We start from the raw sequence: 19262 nt of genomic DNA, 5'->3' as shown, positions 1-19262 counted from the left end.
AACATTGCTGACAAACGAACGCTCTGCCTTAAAGAAAAGGTATTATTCATATTGTTGCTTTTAGGAACTCCTCCCCCTCCCCCCCAAAGAAACTGACTTTTTTTTTCTGGTTTGGAAACATGCTGAATTTTGTTACCCCAAAGAGGGACGACTTCCTGCTGCCTAATGGTAGGCTTCATCCTTGGGGTTGGCCTGCTCTCTGACGGCTAGTCAATATTTCTCGGCTGGGCTTCTATTGACTCTTTCCAGTGCGCTATAGAACGGCTCTCTCCTACTGCGCTAATAGAACGACTGTCACAGTTTCCTTTGCTGTCGGCTCTTGCGAGGGACCTTTGTGTTCAGCGGCAGAGGCAGGTTTGAATTACCGTTGTTCTTTCTCCTGTTGTCAAAGGGAGAACAGCCGTCTTTTGCTTCTCTGGACAACCCGAAATCTGTTTTCCACCTGGCACACTCTAATTGTCTGTAAGACATCTTCGCTGTTTCGTTTTAAGGCCCTTGCAAGCAGCAGATGTGAGAAGACTTTTACAACTCCTTGTAGAGCGTTTTTTTCTTCTACCTCAGGGGTCTGCAACCTGTGGCTCTCCAGATGTTCATAGACTAAAAGTCCCATCAGCCCCCATGCTGGTAGGGACTGATGGGAATTTTAGTCCATGAACATCTGGAGAGCCACTGGTTGCAGACCCCTGTTCTACCCCATCCCTTATGTTATGTTTTGGGGAGCGCCTTGGAACCTTAAAATGATTTCTGGAGAATTCAGGAGCACCCCCCCCCCCCAACAACACTGTGATGTTTTATTGGGCTCTGGTAAAAGGTAGGCCCTTTCCGTACTGTAGGATTCGACCTTAGATCGACTTGGATCTGACCCGGGTACTCCGCACAGCCGGACTCGTGTCTGACTCGGCTCACCCCTCTCTCGCCGTTAAATTTTCGAGCTCGACTGGGAAGTTGAGTTGACTGGCGAACTCGGGTTGCACTCAAGCCGAAGCCGGCGGAGTGCGGAATCTCCCTCCCCTCTACTCTGCCAGCCAGCCAATCACAGCGCAGTATTTCGCCCATGCGCAGAGCGGGAGATTCGTGGAGGCAGCTAGAAGCGCGCCTTTAAAAAAACCCTCCTATGTACCTCCTATGTCGGTAAACGGAAAAAAAGGGACGCGCACTCATGTTTCCCACCATAGAATGGCAGCCAATCGGGAATGAGGAGCGGAAGACGCGAGGAGGTAATCCCGCCCTCTGAACTTGGCTCCGGAGACACGAGTCAGCTGCTGTGCGGAGAAACGGAGGGGTCGAGCTCAAGTAACGATTTCCGCGGATACGAGTCGAACCTGAGTCGTGTGTGCGGAAGGGGCCGTAGAATACAGCTGTTGATTTAGGAAGGCCAAACTTCCCTCAGATGTTTAAGTGACACTAAAAAAAAGGGAGGGCATTCCTCGACCGGCTGCTGTTGCAGAGAGAAGATTGGAACTATGAAGTGCCCTGAACTTGCCAGACTTTAGATACATTCATACCATCTCCTAGGAGCCAGCATGGGTAGTGGTTAAGAGCAGATGGATTCTAATCTGGAGAACCGGGTTTAAGAAATAAATCCAAACTCCTCCTCCTCCTTCTTGACTTACGCACATGTCGCTTTTTGTTTACCGAGCTCCCCAGAGCATGCTGGTTCAGCAATGTGTGGTGCAAATTCGATAACGGAGGATCAAAAGTGGGAAGCAATTTCACTGGGTTTGATCACAGACTGAACGCAAGCAAAAAAACCCCAGCGGGGTGACCAGCCACCTGTACTGGCGGCCACATCCACCCCATAATCCGATTGGAATGTTGTCTCTCCGGTATAATTTAATGAATGTGGGTCAAGAGCAATGAATTAAAATGGCCTTTGCAGTCTTCTTGTGGAAAGCTCTTTAGCACCCCCTGGTGACCACAACACATTTAGCAAGCAGGTGCAATATTCCACACTCGACCAAAGTGAGGCCATTTTTGAACATATTACTTTCCCTGCAGTTGTTTGCTTCACGGTGGGTTCCCCCGACACACACACACTTTTTTCCCCCAAGGATTTTCCTCCTGCGAAGTATCCACTATTTTGTCGTCGTCCCCACTTCCTTGTTTCCATGCAACCTCCATTTTCAGAGTTAAAATTAAAAAGACAAAGAAAACCCATTTGATGGTTTTGAAATCGTGGGCCAAAGAGTAAGAGAACTGCTGTTGTGTGAGAGGGGAAAGGGCAGCAGGGCAGGGCAGGGCAGGGCAGGGCAGGGCAGGGCAGGGAAGGGAAGGGAAGGAAAGGAAAGGAAAGGAAAGGAAAGGAAAGGAAAGGGGAGGAGGGAAGGAAGGAAGGAAGGAAGGAAGGAAGGAAGGAAGGAAGGAAGGAAGGAAGGAAGGAAGGAAGGAAGGAAGGAAGGAAGGAAGGAAGGAAGGAAGGAAGGAAGGAAGGAAGGAAGGAAGGAAGGAAGGAAGGAAGGAAGTCTCTAGGATCCCTGGCTTACTTGGCCTGCAGGAAAATCCCTCCCTGGCCCCAAAGTGGCAAAGGGCATTGCCTTGGGCATGAGATAATTAGAACTCACTGAATCTCTACAAGATGGGTAACAGAAGTAAAGAAAATAAAGATCACAATATTCCTTACATTAGAAAAAACGTAAATGTTAATTTTAATAACTATACTCTGAACGGAGTCCAAAGTAGTTTGCCAACTGGAATCATAGAGTTGGAGGAGACCACAAGGGCTATCTAATCCAAACCCCTGCCATGCTGTGTTGGGGGGGCGGGGGTAAAACGCTCTGTCTCTTTAAGAGAGGCTTAGTGGGATGTTATTTACTAGGTGGTGTTATTTACTTTCAGGCCTGCCATAACAAGCTTCAGCTACCTATTCCCACACCTCTTAAGCATCTATTAAAGGGACAGGGTACATTTCTGAAGGCGCGGATGTTACTTCCCCTTAGCAAAATCCTCATCGCTGGAAGAATCGGCGGTGGAAAATGGGGATGTCGGGATTCTTGACTGCCCCCTCCCCTCTTTCTAGAAGTCTTTCTTTGGGTTTCTTGATGGAACCCAAAGTGCTTGTCAACTTGATTTACCCACGCTCTTGAACCTAACAGCTTGCTCTACACCAGCGGTTCTCAACCTGTGGGTCGCGACCCCTCTTTGGGGGTTGAACAACTCTTCACTGGGGTCACCTAAGACCATCGGAAAACACATATTTCTGATGGTCTTAGGAACTGAAACACAAATAATTTTATGGTTGGGGGTCACCACAACATAAGGAACCGTATTAAAGGGTCGCAGCATTAGGAAGGTTGAGAGCCACTGCTCTACAGAGACTTTGGTGGATGAGAATGCTTCTCCCCCCAGTCCCAGCAGAAAGGGTCTCTCTGGAGGTTAAACTGCTCCTCAAAGACACAAGAGTGAAGCGAGTGAAAAAAGCTGGAAAAAGATGCCACCCTGCCAACCTATAAAACCATTTATGATTGCCAACCTCCAGTAGGACATCTTCGCAGCAAGAGAAAGCTCTGCAGAGACAACTGAAGTCTGATTTGATTTTTGGAAGAACCATTTTATATGTGACTTATTGAATGATGATGAAAATACCACAGACTCACGAGCCTCTGAACAGCTGTCGAAGCCAGGACGTAACTGGAAACTGGCCGCTCGTGTTGAGTTTTCGATATTAAGTCAATAGCTATCCCTGTGGAGATTAGGGAAGCAATTGTAGAAGTGCTGACCAGTACGTATGAATGTACTTATTACTGCAGGAGAGAAACACTTGAAGGTGCATTGGGACACTACTGTAAGGTGACCAGATGGTCACCTTTGTAAACCGGGACGGGCGGGTAGGCGACCGCAGGAGCACACTGCCTTCTGAGGCACTCCCGTTTCCCACCCTGTGAAAGGGTGGGAAACAGGAGCGCCCCAGAAGGCAGTGCTCCTGCTGCCGCGTGTGCAGGAGGCTGCCGCACTGCCTTGCGCCCCAGCAGGCAGTGCGGCAGCCTTCCAAAAATCGGGACACTTCAAAAAACCCGCAAGGACATGGGACAAATTGTGTTAAGGCGGGACTGTCCCGCCAAAAGCGGGACGTCTGGTCAGCCTACACTACTGAGATACACCCTCACAAGTATATATATTGTAGACTTAGTACATTCAAAAGTCACATGGGCTATGAGTGAGAGCCTTATTGGGTGCAAGTAATCGCTTGCTTGATGACTTCAGTCACACACTCCCTTTTAATTGTACATACTATGGAGCCTGCAGCTGGTGGCTAGAGATTTCTTGCTATTATAACTGATCTCCAGACAGTAGAAATCAGTTTCCTCTGGAGAAAACGGCTGTTTTGGAAGGTGGACTCGGTGACATTGTATCCTGCTGAGGACCCTCCCCTCCCTAAACCCCACCCGCCCCAGGATGTACCCCACAACAGTCCAGGTATTTCCAACCCCAAGAATTGGCAACCCTCGCTCTCCTAAGAGTGACATTGGGAACAGTGCCAAGATCCCTTCAGTCAAGTTGGTAGCTCTTGTGCCCGGATCTCAAACGTGAGGCCTTGTTTGCCTGCCGCTGTTTCTGGCCTTTTGTGCCTCTCTAAAACTGCTGATGCGACCGGCACTCCTCCAACCGGCCCGTCAAAAGGACTGCTAAGTGCGGGGAGAAGCATCCAGGCCTCAGTGTTTTGATGCACCGGGCTTTGTCCCAGCTGTTTTTGACATCAACAACAAGCCGTGGCTGCGGTCCCCTCCTCTCTGTTTCTCTTGCTCATTGGATGCAGTGATGGCACCCGGGTTCCCATATAAAATCCCAGCCTTCCTTTGCGCGCTCTTCGGATCAAATGTTTGGCAATGTTTCGAGGAACTGTCTTTGTCCTGGTTTGGGCCCTTGCTTTGGCAAAGGCATCCTGGCCGCAGAAGGGGTTTCTTCCCAAACTTCTGGATTTAGGTAAGCCTGGAGCTGATAAAATCTCTGGAATAATCGCTAGGATGATTTATTGACGGACACAAGAGTTGGGGTGCTGTGTGGTTTCTGGGCTGCAGGGCCGTGTTCTAGCAGCATTCTCTCTTGACGTTTCGCCTGCATCCGTGGCTGGTATCTTCAGAGGATCTCCTCTGAAGATGCCAGCCACAGATGCAGGCGAAACGTCAGGAGAGAATGCTGCTAGAACACAGCCAAACCACACAGCACCCCAGTGATTCCGGCCGTGAAAGCCTTCGACAAGACACAAGAATTCATTGTTTTTTCGGTCCATAACCCAGGGCAAGCTTTTCCTGGCATAGAGGAATAAAACGATGGCTCTCTTGATCTTAGTTCAGAGCACATTGCTTTCCCTCGGGCAGGTCCCCAATACTACCCCAAATGAGGCTGCCCACGTGCTGCCACATCGTATGGATTCGACATGCTATTTCAGTGTGATTGGATGGAACAGATTGAATGTGGCTCAGCAGCAGACTGGCAGAGAGTGCCGTGTGGCCTTTCTACGGATGGCAACCGAGGCAGGGAATGACGAGAGTGGATGAATTGAGTCTGACATCCTGTTTTTCCTCCTCTTCACTACAATGACTCCCAAACCTCAGGTGTGTTTGGGAAGACTCTTTCCACACAAGTCTCCTAAAATTTTGAATACGTTTTGGAGGGAATAGAACTTGGAGCTGCATTTTGAGGGGGCATGCCAAAGGAGTGCTGTAAACAGGACAACTTGAGTTTTGCAAAAGGGGAGCAGTCATGGGGAGCAAATGGGGGAGAAGACTCCATAGAGGATGCAGACGGACCGAGAGAGGTGGGGGAGATGGGGCCCGCCCAGGCCACCCTGTTGAAACGTCAGACAGAAAGAAAACAGCATGCACTGTGCGGAGGAGAAAAGTGGAGGGCAGACAAGGTCATTGGAGATGGAAGAAGGGCAAAAAGTGAGGCCAGTGGATGGTATAGGATCTGCCCCCCCCCCATAAGTCCTCATGGGACTTTCCCTCATATCTTTAAGAAAGCTTTCAAAATGCATCATCAAGAAATGTGGCATTTAAAACATGCCCCCTTTTAATGGCAAAATGGATTCCATTCAAAACCTTGGGCGTGAATGCAGGGAAGGGAGGTCGGGTAGCCGACATTCCAACCAATCCCTTCAGGTGTCCATTTAAGAGTGGGTCAAGCAGGAATGACCACATGATTCAGTTGCCAACCTCCAGGTGGTCCACCATATTAATGAATGAGCCCTTCGGGGGAGGGCAGTCTAAAAGTGTAATAGACAGACAGACAGACAGACAGACAGACAGACAGACAGACAGACAGACAGACAGACAGACAGACAGACAGACAGACAGACAGATAGATAGATAGATAGATAGATAGATAGATAGATAGATAGATAGATAGATAGATAGATAGATAGATAGATAGATAAGGGGGCAGGTGCACCAGAAGATACTGCCAATAACCACTCTGCACCAATAGCTTTAGGTCACAAAAACCAAATATCCTTCAGCCGTAATACAAAATTATGTATGTGCATATACAAAGCAAACTTGTAAATATTTCCTTTCAATTTATTTTTCATGCTTCCAGTAGAATATTCAAGAATACAGAGTCTACTCAAAATACATAGCCATCGACCATAATTCAGAATAAAATACAAATCAAAATTTGTACATTTAGCCACAGATTCTTTTTACAACAGAAACTCCACAATCCTAATGGATCTTTATGGGCTATGGATTATGAATAGAGTCTCTATTCCGCCCTGTATTGCCCCATCCAACCTTTTAAAGCCTGCAGGCACCTTTGATATTGTGGGCACTAACAAAAATGGCCGAAGCAGGAGGTGGAGCTCACCACAAAATGGATGCCGCAGCTTGCCTTCAGTCACACAGCAAAGATTCTTATGCTGTGGTGGCAGCTGCTGCCAAGGCAACATAGGGCCTTTCCCTACTTACCTTAAGCCCTGCGCTACTCTCCTCAAGTAGCGTGGGGTCCCCCGGCACTCCCCATTACAGGGGCGGCGACAGCGCAGCCGTCCTGACGCTGCCGCCGTCGCGCTCCCTCAGCGCACGGCATCCCTGGCGCTCTTGTAAACGGCGCCTTTTGACGCGGGGTTGTGGGGACGCCTGGGCGCGCGCCAGGGATGCCGCGCGCTGAGAGCAGTGCGCGGCATAGGGGGGATGGTGGTGAGTGGGGAAACGCCCATAGATAGGTAAAATATGGAGAACCAATCAAACTTCCATTGCTCAATCAGAAGCCAAACTGGGCAAAAGTCCTGTCTTGCCTGCTTTCTAAAAACACTTGGCAGGCAGCAGAAAAGATGTTGGCATGCACCGTGGTGCTACGTTGGGGACCCCTGGCGCAGGAGTCCTGCGCAGGATCATGGCCACTATGAAAAGCAAGGTGTAAGTCTTGTGTACAAAGCCTGTGCCATTTTCCCCCTTCACTCTTCTCTGCTGAAGTCTGTCTCTAGAAGTGACATCTGGGTCCGGCCAAGTCTGGCCAACAATTCTACTTCCCTCTATGCACACAGAATACGGGCGCTTCGCACGGCGGAATAGGGTGACGGCTGATACCCTGTTTTCCCGAAAATAAGACATCCCCTGAGAATAAGACGTAGTAGAGGTTTTGCTGAAGTGCTAAATAGAAAGCATCCCCCGAAAGTAAGACATAGCAAAGTTTTTGTCTGGAAGCATGCCCGTCGAACAGAACACCAGAGCATGTAGCTGTGGAGCGGAAAAATAAGACATCCCCTGAAAATAAGACATAGCGCATCTTTGGGAGCAAAAATTAATATAAGACACTGTCTTATTTTCGGGGAAACACGGTAAGAGATTATTAGCCTCAGGGAAGCAGGGAAACAAACACTTTGGTTGCATGTAGTGTTCTCCCCAAATGCTTCTTTTCAAACGCTGCCAACGCTCTCTTTCTTTTCTGTTTCAGACTGGCCCCCAAACTGTGGTGTTGCCTACTTCCAGCCCAACATATTTGCAAAGATAATATCTGGCAAGGAAGCAAGGCCGCATTCTTGGCCTTGGCAGGTCTCCTTACAGGTAGGAATGCTGAAAATAGTGATTCTTTAAAAAGGCATAGCTGGTGCCAAGGTCTAGGGCAGGTTGCCAGCTTTGGAATGGGAGAACTGGGATCTTTGGTCGATAAGGCAGAGTTCGGCCTCGTCAACGAAGCACAATATCGAACGCAGAAAAATAATCCTTCCAAGAAGTATATTGCACAAAATTAAAACATACATTTATTCAAGTTGATTCTGTTCACATTCAGTATCCAATGGGAAGATGGCAGTCTAATCTAAAGAGTACATTTCCTTGTTATAAGTGGCCAGCTTGTCCAGCATCACATGTGTGCAAGTATGAGATATAGTTTCTATGGGAGAGACCTTCAGAAATCTCTGTCTCCATTAAACTTTGCGTGGAGAGTTTTTTGAGAACACTGGACATTGAGAGAAAGGAGGAGGTGGGCTCAGAAGGCAGCCCCCAGGTTGAAACAAAGAGAGGAACATCCCATTCAAAGAGATAACACAGACATGCTGAGTCACTCACTCCAGCTGGGAGATATCTGGAGATTTCAGTGGTGGAGCCCAAGGAGAGCAGAGTTTGATGAAGGGAGAGTAGAGTATTGGGCGGAGTAGAGTAGACCAAGTCAAGATGGAGATAAAGTAGTCATCATTACTCTTTCAGGTTCCTGTTCTTCGGTTCACACAGCAGATACAGAAGTGATCCAAAACAGCATCAAATTACTAGCAAGAAGATATAGGGATGGGAGTATCTAGTTTCAAGACAAGGGAATTCCAGTCATCTATGGCCCCTTCCGCACATGCAAAATAATGCGTTTTCAAACCACTTTCACAACTGTTTGCAAGTGGATTTTTCTATTCTGCACAGCTTCAAAGAGCACTAAAAGCAGTTTGAAAGTACATTATTCTGCATGTGCGGAATGAGCCTAAACCTCTAACTTATCAAAAGAACTACCTAGCAGGGACCCCACCCCATGAGACTAAACCAAACCATGAAAAATATCCGAGTAGGAAAAGAAATTGCTCTGTTGTTATGCGAACAGTAAATACAGCACAAGGGGATCAGAGACAGACAGTCCATCTGCAGGCCATAGCAAAATAATGTCATGTCCAGGTAGAGTTTCTCACCTGGAGGAGGGCCTAGATTACAACCAATCTCCAAACTACAGAAAACAGTTCGCCTGGAGAAAATGGCTGCTTTGCAGCATGAAGTCTTTGACGTTACACTCTACTGAGGTCCTGCCTCTCCCCAAACCCATCCCTCCATCTCCAGGAAATTCCAAAGCCAGAACTGGCAACCCTGTGGCCAGGCCAGAAGTTTCAGCAGGCCAAGACAAAGGCAAGACATAGTCAAGCAAATGGGCCCTTGTCACACCCAAATCCCACATAGAGATGGTACAGGGGGCGAGATTGGCTGGCCCCACTGCACCCCTGCCCCAAACTCCACAGAAAGTTTGGGACTGGGTTGCAGTCAGTGGCGTATCTGCCTAGGGACAAGGGGTACCCCTTGTCCCCGGGCGCCACTCTTCTGGTCACGTGGGGGCGCAAAATCGCCCCCCCCCCACGTGACCAGAAGTCCTGCTGCCTTGTCATTTTTGCGCGCCTCAACCCCGTCCAAGGCATGCAGAAATGATGAGGCAACAGGACTTCCTGCTGCCTCCAAGCACCCTAGACCTTGCCCATGTCCATATCCATGGTGACATGGGCTGGTTGAGGAGTGGGGGGTGGAGCCTGGGGCATCAGGGGGTGGAGCTGGGGTGGTGGGCGGCAGAGCCTGGGGGCGGCAGAGCCTGGGGGGCATCCTGGAGACAATTTGTCTCCGGGCACCATTTACCCCTGGTACGCCACTGGTTGCAGTTGCAAGGGGGGGCGGGCCCCTACAATGAGCCCCAGGAACTGGTGCCCAGGGCTCCTGCTCCTCCACATCCCTCTTGCTACGCCACTGTCTAGTTTTGAGGCCTACAGCAGCTGTCACCTCCCAAATCTTAGTGAGGTTGCTTTGGCCCTGTTCTCAGCCTTCTCTTCTGTGACTAAAATGCGCAGTTTCACTGTTTTCCTCTCCCCAGACTCGCTCTAAACCAAGACACAAATTTGTTCACGTCTGTGGAGGCACTCTCATTCACAAAAGCTGGATCCTCACTGCCGCTCACTGTTTCCAGAAGTAAGTGCTGCATTTTTGACTGGATTTCTGGAAGGGGGATAAACCAAAGATCTCTTTTAAGACTGGGGTGGACATCTCACGCAAAACAGCATGCCTATTTGAGCATCTCAGTGGCGTAGAGGTTAAGGGCAGGTGAATGCTAATCTGGAGAACCGGATTTGATTCCCCGCTCTGGCACTTGAGGTGTGGGGGCTCATCTGGTGAACCAGATTAGCTTGTGCACTCCAACACTCACCAGCTGGGTGAGCTTGGGCGAGTCACAGCTCTTCGGTGCTCTTTCAGCCCCACTCACATCACAGGGTGTTTGTTGTGGGGGGAGGGGAGGGAAAGGAGATTGTAAGCCCCGTTGAGTCTCCTTGCAGGAGAGAAAGGGGGGGGATATAAATCCAAACTCCTCCTCCTCCTCCTCCTCCTCCTCCTCCTCTTCCTCTTCTTCTTCTTCATATAATCACTTGTAAACTAGGAGTCAACTCCAGTGTGGTGCAGTTGACAATATTATTTATTTCCTTCAATTACACCCCCCTTTCACCCCAATGGTCACCCAATATGGCAGTGGTGGCGAACCTATGGCACGGGTGCCAGAGGTGGCACTCAGAGCCCTCTCTGTGGGCACGCACAAACAGAGTGGCCCCCCACATCTAGGCTGGCCTGGGCCACTGGGCTGGATTATTAGCATTAAACCTAAGTCCTAGTTTTGGGGAAGCAGTGTAGGTAATCCTGTTAAGCACTGTTAAACCCCACTGATTTTCATGCGAAGAACTAAAGCGCGATCCTTTACCTGGGAGTAAGCTCGGTTGCTGGCAATGGGGCATGCTTCTGAGTAAACCCTCCTAGGGTCGTGATTCACCCATTGGAAGAGTTGCTCAGTTGCTTCAAAGCCAAGCCACCGACTACCACCAAGCTTACTCCCGAGTAACACACACCTCGGAACCAACCTTTTTTTCTAAACTAAAACCTCAGTATTCAGGTTAAATTGCCATGTTGGCACTTTGCGATAAATAAGCGGGTTTGGGGTTGCAATTTGGGCACTCGGTCTCGAAAAGGTTCGCCATCACTGCAATATGGCTTACATAAGTCTCTTATCCTCCATTTTATCCTCACAACAACCTTGTGTTTTATCCTCACAACAACAGGTTAGGCTAAGAGTGTACAGTCAGCCCAGTACAAGTCACCCCGTAAGCTTCCATGGCACAATAGACATTTGAACCTGAGTCTCCCAGATCCTAGTCTGATACTATAACCACCGCACTGTACTTGCTCTCAATATGCTGGGCTCGGGCTGAGAAGACCTGGTTCAAATCCCCATTTAGCCATGAAGTCCACTGGGTGACCCCAGACCAGTCATAATGTCTCAGTTTAACCCAATGCTCTTTAACCCAAAAATCAGAAGCATCACGTAGGTCACAGGGCGGAATCCTACTAGGTGGATTACGAGCCCTTACAGAGCTACCATTTCAACTACCTAGTGGAAAAAGGTGTTTCTAATGTGCATGTGCAGAGGGCAAAGGTAACATTTCTCTTCTGTCTCGGTGAATACTAAGAGTTGTACCAGATGAAATTATTCAGTGAGGAAGCGGCTTTCTCCATGGCTTTGACCTTTGATTTGTTCCTCACTGTTATGTATTACATAATAAAGTTTTATAGTCATGGAAGCATGGTATCTCATGCAGCAAATAAATTCCAAAAGGGTATATAGCAGTGGTTCTCAACAGCGGTGGGATCAAAAAATGTTAGTAACAGGTTCCCATGGTGGTGGGATTCAAACTGTGGCGTAGCGCCAATGGGGCTGGGTGGGGCACGACGGGGGCGTGGCCGGGCATTCCTGGGCGGGACTGTGGCAAGGACGCAGCCACTGTGCCGGTCCTTGGGTGGGAAACGAATGCACGCAAGCGCAGGCTGCCACGCACGCCGGTGCACCTCCTGCTAGACTGCTTCAAGTTCTGCGTGCTACTGCTGAGAGGAGGGACGTAACTAAGGCAAAAATCACATGGCAAAATCACCAATGAGTAACCCCCTCTCAGCACACACAAATAATTAGTAACCTACTCTCGGGAACCTGTGAGAACCTGCTGGATCCCACCTCTGGTTCTCAATCTTCCTAATGCCGTGACCCTTTAATACAGTTCCTCGTGTTGTGGTAACCCCCAACCCTAACATGTATCCATTTTACAGATGGAGAACACTGATGCAGAGAGTCTTAGGTGACCCCTGTGAAAGGGTCGTTCGACCCCCAAAGGGGTCCCGACGCCCATGTTGAGAACCACTGGTATATAGCAAAATAGGTAAAAATTACATTTATTGAGGTAGACTCGGTTCACTTCCATGTTGGTATCTAAAGGAGTGAGAGAGAGAGAGACATCTAATCTAAAGAATACTGTGTTATGAGTGACTAGCTAATCGGATAAAATGTTGTGCAGATAAAATGGCACGGCTTATACAGGAGAGACCCATAGATGCGTCCTGCTTCTTGAAGGTTCATGAGGAAAGTGGGAGAAAGTGGACGAAGGGAAGGAGGAGTCAGAGAGAAGCTCCCAGATTTGACAAAGAGAGGTATCTGATTCATTAAGAAGATAGCACACACACACACTGTGTCCAGGTACTGAGTCACCTTATTTCAACATTCACTATGATGCATTGTTATGGTAGGAAGGACAAAATCGTCCCTTTCCTTGTAGGGAAACTCCCTTAGATCAAGGAGATCTCTGGAAAGTACCCTTATAACCTGTTGCCATCTCTTGGGACCTCCTGAGAACATCTAGATTGACTCACTGAGAAGGTAGTCTTCTAGCACAGTACTACAGCAATAACAAAATAACATACAACCAATCAGGCAGCACCCCTGCACATGAGGAAGAGATTAAGAGAAACATCCTAGAGAAATAGATATTACTAAGTGAAGCCAAAAAATGTTTTTATAAAAAGGAAGGAAAGGCTAGTTAGATTCAAAAATGGGTGGGAAACGGCAAAACAAAAGACAAGGGAAAACACACAGCAACAACATCACAGAGGTTTTCAAATGAAAAGCCATACAGCTGAACTAAGCTAAACACGGTACCTAGCCTGTAGCTGGTTCCTCAGAGCATGCACAGAGTTCCTTGTGGTAACAAAAACTTGAAGGTGTCCCTAACCCCCTACCCAATTCCTGTGGATCCAGTTTCCACTGAAGACTGAAAACTGACCTGATAATTGAGTTCTTCAAAAGGATGGGAGGATTGAACTCAGAACTTTATGAGCTTTGTCTGGTCTGGCTCTGAGCGAAAAAAATAAAGCAAAGGAGAATTAAGGGGAAAGAAAATCCGTAAGAGGCCGTACTGCATGCCCAATTGCATGTTTTTTTTGTTTTTTTTTAGGGGAGTGGCAGAAGATGTTACAAACTGGCGCATACTTCTGGGTAAACACAACCTGAGCCACCCTGAATCTACCGAGCGAAGCTACCGGGTGCAGCGAATCTACCGGCACGAAAATTTCCACTATCCGCAGCTAACTGAGCTCGAGTACGACATTGCTTTGGTCAAGCCTGTGGAAGACATTATGGCCAATAGGTTTATTCGCTACGCTTGCCTGCCAAAGACAGACACCTCTCTGCAGCCGGGACATTCTTGCTGGGTGACTGGCTGGGGGGATACAAGAGGTACACTGTCTGTGATAAGGTGGATAAGCACCTGGATCGTGGTTATGTTTCAGACGTGTCGTAATAGTTTAACTGTATGGCTTCTTTCTAAAGAATAATGGAATAATTGTTGAATTCCATGAGAAAGCCCTACCACTGAACTACAATTTCCAGGGTTCCCTGGGGTGCAAGAATGACTGCTAAACCAACATCAGTCTGTCAGGCAGGTAATCCCATACCACAGAAGGGAGCTTAAAAGGTGACAGTGAATGTCCTAATTGGATCGTGACAATTGTGTCTGTGTGTGCCACGGGGCAAGGGAGGATGATTTTCACCACTCCACCCCTCAGTCTATTCCATCCATCTATCCATCTATCCATCTATCCATCTATCCATCTATCCATCTATCCATCTATCCATCTATCCATCTATCCATCTATCCATCCATCCACCTACCTACCTACCTACCTATTGGTTATATTTATATACTGCCCTCCCCCGGAGGGCACACGGCGGTAAACAACAGAAACATAAATAGAGCACAATAAAACCAAAGACTAAAATCCATTAAATATTAGTTATTTTGGCTCTATATAAAATAAAACCCCACCCCATTAAAACGCAGCGTACTAAATCAACATAATAGATGGCACCTACTTTCCCCTAAAAGAAAGAAGGGGGGGGGGACGGCAGGATCCACTGATGTTATAGAGGGGAGGGGAGGGGGCCATCAGCGACCAGCCTCCCCAAAGGCCCGGCGGAACAGCTCAGTCTTGCAGGCCCTGCGGAACTCATTAAGATCCCACAGGGCCCTGCCACCTGGAGGGAGAGCGTTCCACCAGGCCGGGGCCAGAGCTGTGAAGGCTCTGGCCCAGGTGGAGGCTAGCCGCATCATTGAGGGGCCAGGGATCACCAGTAAGTTGGCCTCTGCCGAGCGCAGAGACCGATTCGGGACATATGGGGTGAGACGGTCCCGCAGGTTCCCCATGAAGCAGTGTTGCAGGAGACGTTTTGGACTTCAGCCATCAGTAGAAATTTTTGGTGAGATTCAAGCTCAGATTTCGCCTGCATGAAGGCTGGGGCTGGCCACTGGTCAGCCTTGTTTTTATTTTATTTCTTTGATCTGTAGTCACAGCAGAGTCCTGGAGTATAAGAAGGAAATAAACTTCTCCGAACATGGGTAGAGGCTAGTGATGCCAGCTGAGGCAGGGTCTTACCAAAGGCTGCCCCTTCCTGGTTGGGAAATACCTGGAGATTTTCGTGGTGGAGCCAGGGGAGGGTGGAATTTGGGAAGGGGAGGGACTTCAGTGGAGCATAAAGCCATAGACTCCACCCACCAAAGCAACCATTTTTCTCCAGGTGAACTGAACTCTGTCACCTGGAGATCAGTTGTAATCCCAGGAGATTTCCAATTGCCATCTGGAGGTTGACAGGTGGACAGGAAGTGACTATATTCTGAGGCAGGTGGACTCCCTTCTCTTTCACTGCGTATGATCAGCCCGGGTCTCCCTCTTCTTGAAGCAGTGAGAAAACGGAACCAGGTACTGGATGAGGGTAGAGAACTGTAATGTGTGCAGTCAGAGAAGGGAAAAAGAAACACATTAAATTGCTGGGTGAGGTGAACCTCCTGCAATAACACGACACACAGGGCCCTTTACAAGCTGTCACTTTATTGTACCTCGCAAGGTCGTTGTGAGGGTAAGATGGAAGAGAGGAGAATGAGGAAAGCTGGTTTGGATCCCCATCAGCGAGAAAGGTGGGATATAAACCAAGTCAATAATAACAATAATGTTTTAAATAAAACCTACAAAATTATGAATCCACCTGTGCTTTCCTTAGCTCAGACATGTCTTTATTAATAATTTATTTCTACAGGAGATAGAGAACAAAATGTAAATTACCTTCCTGGTTCTGATTGCCCGGAGAAGATTCTAACTCGCCACCAGGGACCGGCCGAGTGGCTACAACAGGGGTCTGCAACCTGTGGCTCTCCAGATGTTCATGGACTACAATTCCCATCAGCCCCTGCCAGCAATTGTAGTCCATGAACATCTGGAGACCTGCAGGTAGCAGACCCCTGGGCTACAAACCAATGCTATTTATAGGACTGTGGAGAACTCAACATGATGCTGCTGTTTTCAACAGCATCTCTATGGCCCCTTCCGCACACGCAAAATAATGCGTTTTCAAACCACTTTCACAACTGTTTGCAAGTGGATTTTGCCATTCCGCACAGCTTCAAAGAGCACTGAAAACAGTTTGAAAGTGCATTATTCTGCATGTGCGGAAGGAGCCTATGCTTCTCGTCACAGGTCTCCTCACACTTACTCTCCTTGTGTCTTATGTACTGAAGGTGGGAAAGAAAACTTGGCCCTCGCTGAAGTTTTGAATCAAGCCAAGTTACCAGTCCTAGATTTCAACACGTGCCACCTCAAGAAATTCTGGGGCAACAAAATGCAACCGTCGATGCTTTGTGCTGGAGTAAAAGATGACGCAAAGTCTCCCGCTGCCTGCCAGGTACAGAAATCATCTGGGGCTTTCTCACACCATCTAATGGATATACTGCCATCACTGTTGCCTTCTGAGCAGTGGTGGGATCCAAACATTTTAGTAACAGGTTCCCATGGTGGTGGGATTCAAACTGTGGCATAGAGCCAATGGGGCTGGGCGGGGCACGATGGGGGCGTGGCCAGGCATTCCTGGGGCGGGGCATTCCTGGGCGGGACTGTGGCAAGGACGCAGCCGCTGCGCAGGTCCTTGGGCGGGAAACGAATGCACGCAGGCGCAGGCTGCCACGCACGCCAGTGCACCTCCTGCTAGACTGCTTCAAGTTCTGCGCGCTACTGCTGAGAGGAGGGGCGTAACTAAGGCAAAAATCACGTGGCAAAATCACCCATTAGTAACCCCCTCTCGGCACACACAAATTATTAGTAACCTACTCTCGGGAACCTGTGAGAACCTGCTGGATCCCACCTCTGCTTCTGAGGGTGGGAACCACCTGGGTGGTTCCTCTCCCCAAAACCACATGAGACTCTTTGCTGGGATAAACACTTGGCCATAACCATTTATTAACCAAACAAAACAGAAGCGTGAGGCATCGCATGGGTCTTGATCTGGCCTACAGAAATGAATCCATCTGGGGCTTTCTCACACCATCTAATGGATATACTGCCATCACTGTTGTTACAGTTGACTTGCAAAGGAGCAGCTCTTGCTGCTTAAGATGTAGTAATTCCTTTGCGTGCATTCAGCTTTAAAAAGGGATTACACAGATTCATGGAGGCAATTAGTCACAGTGATTAAAGAGGGCCCCCACATGCAGAGGCAGTAAACTCCCCCAAAGTAGTGCTTGGAGGGAAAACCATGGAATGCCTCTATGCTGTCTGTCAACCCGCCAGAGGAACTGTTTGGCCGCTGTGTGAAACAGAATGCTGGACTACATGGATCACTGGTCTGATCCGGCAGGGCTCTTCTTATATTCTTACATAAAATCCTCCACAGAATCTGATTTGAGTGACTCTGGGAATTAGACAGTGCCCCCCGCTCTCTCTCTCTCTCTCTCTCTCTCTCACTCACACACACACACACACACAAGCTGATTTAGCAAGTCACCCTTCCCACTGGGGGCGACTGATATTTTGAAAAAAGGTTCTAAAAGGGGAATATGAGTACACTTTTCTGAGCATGTCCAGAGTGCCTTTCCCTCCTCGGTGAGCAATGGTGGTGTGCCTCTACACTCTATGATTTAAGGAGACTTCCTGGCAACTGTCCGTGGCCCCACGTGGAGCTAAGGACTGGCACCTCTCATTTTGAAAACGACGCACCATTCCCATCTCCCTTGACAATAATACCAGCCCCAACGTTCTTTCAAAACATTTTTTAAACCGCATTTCTGGTATGACTATGAAACCTGTGAGACAGTTTTTTGTACTTGGTGTGCACTTTCCTCATTTATCACTGACAAGCTGGAACAGGTCCAGAGGAGGGCAACCAAAATGGTAAAAGGTCTGGAATCCATTCCCTACGAGGAGAGGCTTAGGGAGCTGGGTATGTTTAGTTTGGTAGAGAAGGTTAAGAGGTGACGTGATAGCCATGTTTAGATATTTGAAGAGGTGTCATGTTGGTGAGGGAGCAAGCTTGTTTTCTGCTGCTCCAGACACAGGTACCAGGAGTAGAAGAAGAGTTTGGATTTATAGCCCCCCTTTCTCTCCTGTAGGAAACTCAAAGGGGCTTACAATCTCCTTGCTCTTCCCCCCTCACAACAAACACCCTGTGAGGTAGGTGGGGCTGAGAGAGCTCCGAGAAGCTGTGACTAGCCCAAGGTCACCCAGCTGGCGTGTGTGGGAGTGTACAGATTAATCTGAATTCCCCAGATAAGCCTCCACAGCTCAGGCAGCAGAGCTGGGAATCAAACCCGGTTCCTCCAGATTAGATACACGAGCTCTTAACCTCCTACGCCACTGCTGCTTTAAAGAGTAATGGGTTCAAGGTGAAGGACAAGAGATTCCACCTAAACATCAGGAAAAACTTCCTGACAGTAAGGGCTGTTCGACAGTGGAATGCACTACCTCAGAGTGTGGTGAGTTTCTCCTTCTTTGGAGGTTTTTAAAAGGAGGCTCGATGGCCATCTTTCGGGAGTGCTCTTATTGTGTGTTTCTGCATAGGAGGGGGTTGGACTTGATGGCCCTTGGGGTCTCTTCCAACTCTATGATTCTATGATCACTGCTGGCTCAAGAAAATGGATTTCCTTCTTTCAGGGAGACTCTGGTGGCCCACTTGTTTGCCAGACTGGGAAAGATTCCTGGGAAGTACACGGGGTTGTCAGCTTCGGGCCAGTTGGCTGCCAGGTGCCAAACAAGCCCACGGTCTTCACTAAGACATCTGCCTTCATTCCTTGGATCGAAGCTACCAGGCTGAGGGATTTCTTTCTGTGAAGACCAGAAATGCAAGGAGAACTCAGATATGATAATAAATTCCTTTACACAAGCAGCAATTTGTGTTTATTTGAATGTTGGAGGTAAGACTGGGGCAATGCTATCACCAAGGCATTGCAACAGCTAGTTTTAAAAACTTACCGGTATATCATTCGAGAATTTGTAAGGTTTTCAAGGTAACGAATGATAATAAATTGCTAAAACTTACAATATAATTATTGTATACAATGTAATTATTGTATAGAAAGACCTACTATTTATGCTATGCCCAATGGCTTAAGACAAAAACATATACACTAATACAGATATAAATTTCATTTCCTTTTAAATCACCAGTCCATAAAAAGAATATGGATTTTCACCATATATCTTGAATGTCCACAACTTGTACAGACCACAACATGTTCCAGACCAAAATTATACATGTTGCAGACCAGAACCCTATCTGCGGTTGTATGGGGTTTTCAGTTCTTCAGTGGTACTGGAAATTCCAAGTCTGGCTTGTTGGGAGTCATTTGAGGGGATATTTGTCTTGGTATTATGCCCACCATATCCTTTTACTGACAGCACAAATTGGTC

The 19262-nt window shown here is 48.2% G+C and overlaps 1 protein-coding gene across 1 annotated transcript; it reads left to right on the top strand.

The window, feature by feature from the left end:
- The first annotated feature begins 4692 nt into the window (after nucleotides 1-4692).
- On the top strand, nucleotides 4693-18735 carry LOC125437454 (chymotrypsin-like elastase family member 1). Its single transcript, XM_048505010.1, has 6 exons — nucleotides 4693-4920; nucleotides 7891-8000; nucleotides 10045-10139; nucleotides 13490-13770; nucleotides 16103-16266; nucleotides 18507-18735. Exons 1-6 carry the CDS (start codon nucleotides 4824-4826, stop codon nucleotides 18681-18683), a joined length of 924 nt encoding a protein of 307 aa, XP_048360967.1. The 5' UTR covers nucleotides 4693-4823; the 3' UTR covers nucleotides 18684-18735.
- The last annotated feature ends 527 nt before the right edge of the window (nucleotides 18736-19262 follow it).

The sequence above is a fragment of the Sphaerodactylus townsendi genome, linkage group LG08 (assembly GCF_021028975.2).
Source record: "Sphaerodactylus townsendi isolate TG3544 linkage group LG08, MPM_Stown_v2.3, whole genome shotgun sequence".
Taxonomy (NCBI): Eukaryota; Metazoa; Chordata; class Lepidosauria; order Squamata; family Sphaerodactylidae; genus Sphaerodactylus; species Sphaerodactylus townsendi.
Note: the sequence above shows the minus strand (reverse complement) of the source record. Positions and strands in the feature narration are given on the sequence as shown.

Bases quoted from the DNA above. Each gene is read 5' to 3' on its own strand.
- LOC125437454 (XM_048505010.1), top strand. From the start codon at position 4,824: ATGTTTCGAGGAACTGTCTTTGTCCTGGTTTGGGCCCTTGCTTTGGCA. The intron at 4,921-7,890 runs GTAAGCCTGGAG...TTTCTGTTTCAG, and splicing joins TCCCAAACTTCTGGATTTAG to ACTGGCCCCCAAACTGTGGT. The intron at 13,771-16,102 runs GTACACTGTCTG...TATGTACTGAAG, and splicing joins TGGCTGGGGGGATACAAGAG to GTGGGAAAGAAAACTTGGCC.